The sequence below is a fragment of the Cornus florida genome, unplaced genomic scaffold, assembly GCF_030987335.1.
Source record: "Cornus florida cultivar Cherokee Brave unplaced genomic scaffold, ASM3098733v1 CherokeeBrave_3.0.0_Hap2_Chr02, whole genome shotgun sequence".
NCBI classification, from domain to species: domain Eukaryota; kingdom Viridiplantae; phylum Streptophyta; class Magnoliopsida; order Cornales; family Cornaceae; genus Cornus; species Cornus florida.
The window spans coordinates 85,578,672-85,585,740 of NW_026775572.1; the positions used below are offsets into that span (position 1 = coordinate 85,578,672).

At 34.1% G+C, this 7,069-nt stretch overlaps 1 protein-coding gene and 1 long non-coding RNA gene across 2 annotated transcripts; both read right to left on the reverse strand.

Moving 5' to 3' along the window:
* Nucleotides 1–272: 272 nt before the first annotated feature.
* LOC132295407 (uncharacterized) lies at nt 273–3,603 on the reverse strand. Its single transcript, XR_009478463.1, has 2 exons — nt 1,312–3,603; nt 273–663 (listed from the first exon to the last, which is right to left on the reverse strand). It is a non-coding gene; the product is annotated as an uncharacterized LOC132295407 (long non-coding RNA).
* A 46-nt stretch (nt 3,604–3,649) lies between these two features.
* Nucleotides 3,650–6,609, reverse strand: LOC132295406 (glucan endo-1,3-beta-glucosidase-like). The gene is made up of 3 exons (XM_059793678.1): nt 6,503–6,609; nt 5,376–5,773; nt 3,650–4,540 (listed from the first exon to the last, which is right to left on the reverse strand). Exons 1-3 carry the CDS (start codon nt 6,561–6,563, stop codon nt 3,971–3,973), a joined length of 1,029 nt encoding a protein of 342 aa, XP_059649661.1. The 5' UTR covers nt 6,564–6,609; the 3' UTR covers nt 3,650–3,970.
* Nucleotides 6,610–7,069: the final 460 nt, after the last annotated feature.

The window sequence follows — 7,069 nt, forward strand, 5'->3', positions numbered from 1 at the left end:
ATTATTCTCTTTCTGATTATCATATTTAGTATAGCCATTCTTAACTAATTTCCACAAATCAAGAGAGAGAAACAATGTTCTCGTTTTACCACTCTAAAATTAATAATCTTCACCTTTGAGAACAGCTGATTGAGAATTATAAATAGAATTACCTGTTGTTGCCATTATTTCTACCTTAACCCCAACAACATTATCATCATTTCCAGCTCATCGTTGACTGTTAGACTTTTGAATATTTGAAATAAAATACCACGAAGGATAAAGACAGCATGTTTAAAATTAAAATGTCTCTTTTATTAATTTTTGCTCCTCCATACAAATATGATATTACATAGCTTCCTTAAATAAACAAACAAATAGACGAAAATTATTTGATAAGATAGAATAGAGATCACAAGCATGCCTTACCCAAGACATTCTCTTTCCATGTAAACATGTTCAAGTTATATAAAGCACTAGGGCTAATCACGGATCAGATCGGTTCGACTTGAGGGTAAAGTTCAATCCGAACTGGCTCCCACGAATTTGTGAAATTTGAAACCGAATCAATCCGTGGGGACCTTCAGTCCGAACCGAACCAATTCGTGAAATAACGGATCGAATCAAATCTGTTTCCACGGATTGGGCTTTTCAAACAGCCCAAATATCTTCTGCAGTTGTCATCTGTCAAGAAAAGAAATTGTTCCATCAGATTCAACTACTTGTGGGACTGAATACTTAACCTATACAAATAAATAATAAATCATAATAAAATCTATGCATGTGTATATTGAATTGCAGCATAGATAATTCATGCACAGTGTGCCAAAAAAGCATAATAATAATAAAGTAAATAAACATCTCAAAATATCATTTAGAGATTCATTCAAGCAAAAAGCCAAGCCATTACACAAAGCATACTCTCACAATCCATCAAATATCTTACTTTTTCATATTCGGAAAAAATGTATTATATCTTTGCAGGGCATTATCTAAACCAAAAAGAAAAAATTAAAACCATACGAGGCATTTTACAACCAGAGTATTCAAACAATTTAATCCAATTGAAAATGAATTAAATGGCTAAAACGAAACACCCATATTATAATATTATCAGAAGCTATCTTACCATCCAAAATCAATTATCTAATAACTAAAAAGTGAAAAGGAACATTAGTTCTAATTTTGTGTCTTTATTGGAAACAGACGTAAATTGAAGCAAAAATCTTCATCCAGTCGAAGAAATTAGTGGAAAACCATTACAAAAAATAATATGATTTGTTGAGAGAAGAGAAGAATAAGAAAATCCATGCAAAAATCTTGTGAACTCACCAGAAAAGAGGTACATCCGGTCTCAGGGGTCGCCTAAGGGTGGCAACTGGGCGGGTTTGGAGCGGGTTTCCCTAAATCCCGCCCCGCCCTTTTTAATTTTTGTCAAGTCCATGCCTGCCCTAAGACCCGCGACAGGTTGGATTTTCATGTCCAGCCCCGCCCCGTTGGGAAATACTGTGCTCCCGTGCCCGCCTCGCTAACAAATTTTTTTCTCCCACTTTTTAGAACTTAAGCTCCTGCTATTTAAATGTGGAAAGCTTGGGAATGACACAACATAAATGAAATTATGTATCCTAACAAAAATAAAAAAAAATAATATGCACATAACATAATTCAGATAACATAATAAACAAAAATAAAAGTTTAATACAACCAAATCACAAAAAATTCTAAGCCCCAACTTCCACCATAACTAAAACAAAAACAAATTTAATACCAAGTTTACATCACAAATTAGGATTATAAGAGATGGGTAACTGTATAAGCCGCTAAGATAAGTTATTAATATGATATATATATATATATATATATATAGATATAGTTATATGCTTAGCGGGGCAGGGCGGGACGGGGCCCCTAGGATATGTATATTGAACCATTACCCGCCCCGGACCCGAAACGGGTACAAAATTTGTATCCATGTCCACCCCAACGGTATAAAAAGTGTTCCCATATCCTTTATTAACGGGGCGGGGCCTTAGCGAGGCAGTAAAAATTGACATCCCTAGGGTCCCCGTTGCTTCGATACACAGAGGTCACCGTTATTTTGATGTATTATAAGATGAACGGTGGATTGAGAGGTGTTGGATTGAGAGGCAAGAGATTGGGAGGCGTGAGGAGGAAGACAGAGACGAAGAGTGAAGATTGAAGATTAAAGACAGAAACGAAGAGAACTAAAGACTACGAGGCTAAGGGAGGCGTGACTGTAATGAAATGAGTAATGAATTTGGGGACCTAGGGTTAACTTAAAGAATATTAAATAATAAAAAAATAGAAATACAGTAAGTATATTCAACATTGTATATATATATAGTTATATATAAATATATAATATATTATTTCGGTAACAGATCGAATCAGTTAGGTTAACGGATCGGATCAATTTTTTAGGGCCCAATCCGTTAACTGAACCGCGAATAGCGGATTGTTATTTTTCTAAACCATCACCAAATCATGAGATCTGAAAATCGAACCGAACCACATGAATCGGATTGGTCCGGACCGAATTGACGGATTATTTGCTCACCCCTTTAAGCACAAGCCATTCTTATTCATTGATATATATGTATATACAGGGGTGGCTCAATCTAATTTGGGGCCTTAGGCGAAAAATAAAAAGCAACTTTTTCAACAATATAAATAAAATTAGTATAAAATTAAAAAATAATTAAAAAAAAAAAAAAAAGAACCATTGAACCTAATTTAGAAAACCCAAATCCAATACTTCCACAAATTTTTCAATAGAATAACAATGCGTTTATAATAACTGTAAACTTGTAATGAAAGTGGGAGGAGAAGATATGTTGAAAAGAAGAAGATAAAATATTTAAAATATATATATATATATGAAAATTTGCCATTTTCTCAAACAACAACGTTAAATAGATATTTAATAATCTACTGTTGGTGTAACTTATCCAAAAATGTTTTTAGTGCTGGAAAAAAAAATTTAATGATACAAAATTTGGACCTAATATTAAATTTTTATATTTGTTAGGATTTATTGTAAAATGTGAATGAGAGTAAAAAAAAGGGAGGAAAAAATGGTCATATAAGGATGTAAATCTTTGTGGCCAATATTAAATTTATGTATCAATTTAGAGTGCAACGGAATGAAGGAGGAGAGAGAAAGGAGAGAAAAAATATAGGGAAAATTACATATAAATGGAGTCAAAGTTCCATATTTACTTAGAGGCTGAGTCAAAGTTCCATATTTCTCTAAAATGGATTGCTGAGGTGACACATGGTTTTTTACTGTTTAGAAATTGTGGTGCCTAAAATACCCTTCCGCGAAAGTACTACTTTTTCTTCGAAGGTACTACTTTTTTGAACTGAAGGTACTACTTTTTGGCGTCCAGGTACCATGTTTTTTAAACACCCGCGAATGTACTACTTTTTTGAACTGAAGGTACTACTTTTTTGAACTGAAGGTACTACTTTTTTGTTAGGGAAGGGCATTTTAGGCACCACAATTTTTTAAACAGTAAAAAATCATGTGCCACCTCAGCAATCCATTTTAGAGAAATATGAAACTTTGACTCATTCTCTAAGTAAATATGGAACTTTGACTCCATTTATATGTAATTTTCCCAAAAATATATATATATATATATATATATATATATTATTTTAAGATATAAATATTTGAGGCCTAATATAAAATCGAAATGAATGAAGAGAGGGAGAAAAGAGATAAAATAAGTTATTTTAAGATATAAATGTTTGAAGCCTAATATAAAATTTTTATATTTATTAAAGTCTAACAATATTAGGAAATAATTATACTATAACTTAATATAAGAAAATTTTAAAATTTTGGGGTCCTGGGCCTTTCGGTGACCGCCTAAGGCTCAATCCGGCCATGTGTATATATCTATCCATGTGTATATATCTATAATTTAGCTCGCCACTTTAAAATTTCCTTCATTTTTCATATGCATCAGTAACTGAAAGCAATATGGTATTTAGGCTGCTTATTAGGACTGAACAGGCCAAAATGTTTCTCCGTCTGCTTCCCAGTCTTTTGGTTCTCGTCAAACATGGCGAACAAGTAAGTTTGTATAGCCCTGCCTGGCTTCTTTGGAGTCCCACCCTTGACATGATTAATCAAATTTCTGTAGTAAGTGCTTGCATTGTCCACAGTTGCTGCTGCATTGCCACCCCCGGACGGCCAGCCACTCTCCGACACCACAATCTCCAAATTATGTCCACCTACCTTCTCAACGGCAGTGTACAGGGCATCCAACAATGCATCAAAAAGGTTTTGATATCCTAATGAACCGTCGGTTACAACTACTCCTGGTGCAGTAAACAAGGCATAAGGAAGCTGAATGTTTTGGGTGTCACCAGTATAGGCAAAGTAAGGGTATATGTTGGCAAGTAATGGGGCATTATTGCTAGCAAGGAAGCTGATGATTGGCTCCATGAACGACCTTGCATTGTCTCGGAATGCCCCATTTGATGGAGGGTAAGAGGCGCCCAAAAGTCCCGAGTACGTTGCTGTCGAAACCTGTGGGAAAATAAACTTGATTTTAGCATCCAGTGTTTTCAAGTTTTTGGTTTACATGATAAATGTGTATAGATTAATGGTAAGAATAATGACAATTAGTCAGAAAATCGGATGTATCCGATTGTTTGAATATTGATAAATAGTCCCAAAATCATATGTAACAATTGTTTTATGTAAATGGGATAACATTACTTTAAATATAATAATATCATCATGACTTCATTCCCTACTCACATAATTTTAGTCGGATCTGTCCGACTATATCTCCGTCTCTATTTAGTTATTCATTTCGTAAATTGTGACTTTGTGAGTCATAATTTACGAGATGAATAGGGATGGAGGTAAATATTATATTAGATAAAACAAAATTATTTCAACCACTGACATAACCGGAATTGTCCCTTGTTTCCAAGAGAGGATGGCGGGGGTTATTCACATGGTGAGAGGTGAATTGAAAGCTAAGCAGTAATCATTCTAAAGATTCCCCGATAAAAAATTAGAGATGTTTCCTACGTTAGCGGTAGTTAATTATCCAATTAGTGGGCGTAAATGTGATAAAAAAAAAATAATAAAAAAAATGGTGGAAGTTATATACAACCAAAAGATGAATGGAAGTTAGGATTACTAAAAGCAATGTCAGTGGAGTAATGAGAGTAATTGAGCATTTATACATAATTAGTTAGATACACTGGTTAGATACACGTCTTTGAAGCTATATAATCATGCCATAGATGAAACTTATAACTCCTCTCACATAATTTGAATTCGTTAATCACCAAATTCGATCACTACGTAATATTTTATCAAAGTAGTATAAGAGCAAAGCAAACAAAACCTTGATTTGTTCTTGTAGTCCGACTGCTACAATGGCGCTGTGGATGTTTTTCATGGCGGGAAGAACAAACTGGACATACTGAGCATTACCATTGTTGGGATCTACTTCATTTCCCACAGAAATGTATCGGAACTTGACATCGGGTGAGTAAGCTTTTACATTCGTCTGGACCCATTGAGTTGCAGCTGAAGCATCGGATGCAAGCGCTTGAAGGCCTGAGTTGGGGACATCGAGGATGAGTTCTATGTTGGATCCTCTGAGGGCCTGCAGAGTAAACGGGTTCGGGTCATAGATTCGCATCCTTCCGATGCCATTGGATTTGTATAAGTCCACTGTTTCCTGCTCCGATGGCAAATTGTTGCCTAGTCGTCCATTGCAAACACCTATGGATTGTGCACCTGCATGTGTATGGAGTTTATTAATTGGAGAAAACAAATTATTACCAACACTAGGGTTACATAAAATGGTGTTAACATGAATCTTAGGAAGCTGCATAATGACGAGAAAAATTCTTGATCACGAGTAATAAAAATTCAAAAGAGCCAAAATTGTTCTCGAGAATTTTAAATTCAAACTAGGCAACATAGTTTCTTGAAGTATAAGGCGTACCAATAGACATTAGTCAATATGGTATGATATATCAGGTTGAGTATTTAAACAGTGCTAAAAGCAATATTCTTTGTATGTGCACTTGCTTAACCTTTCAAGACAAAAAATAATAATATCAGTTCTTCTGGAGTATAGCATCTACCAGATCGTGTGAAATACTTACTGAAAAATTAATAATAATAATAATAGAGACTTACTATTTACAAGAAAAATTATTATTTACTATGGTGCATAGAATTTTTGGTCTATACTAAATCTCGAGGAAAGTAGAAGGCAATAATGACGTGTAAATGAACTTTAAAAAAAATAATGACTAGTAAATACTAGTATGTTCTTCTCATTCTCAAAGAAGATGAAAGGGGTTCAAGTCCGAATGTGAATAAAAAGTGTTTGTATTTATTGTCAAAAAATAAAGAAAGAAGAAAATTGTATGCGCACACTACAAAAATCACTTATATGGGAGCTTTTTGTATATATGTGATATTAGTGTGTGCATCTGGATGGAGATAGAGAGAAACCTGCATTGTGTATGATAGGCAACAATACACCAAGTAGTAGTAATTCAAAGAAAATAGCCATTGAGATAGAAGAGATGAAGAAGTAATTATAACCAATTTTGCTATTTTCTTGGAATGCAAGATGTATAATATTGCAATTTCTTCATTCCTTTTATAGAGGCTAGGAGGTGAGAAATTTGGCATTGAAAACGGGTCAAGTACGATATTGGGTCGAAATAAATCAAACCCGGTCAAGTACGCAATGAATCCAATTAAATTTGTTAGTTAATGTTAAAACTTAAAACTAGGTCCACCAGACTCATTGAAGACACACCGTGTTCATCAGTTTGAAATACATCTTTCGATCTGCCATCTGTGTATATTTTCGTATTTGAAAAGTCTTCCATGTGACTGCCGCCTAACATTTTTAAGTGCCCAATATATTTAAATGCTCTGACCAATTCCTTGTAGGACCTATGTTTGAAAGTTTCTCTCAACCAGTCATATTGGGAAAGACCTTGTCGAATGACGGTTTTTTTTTTTTAGCTTATTTATCAGCATAATTTTAATATAAGATTTTTTTTTATT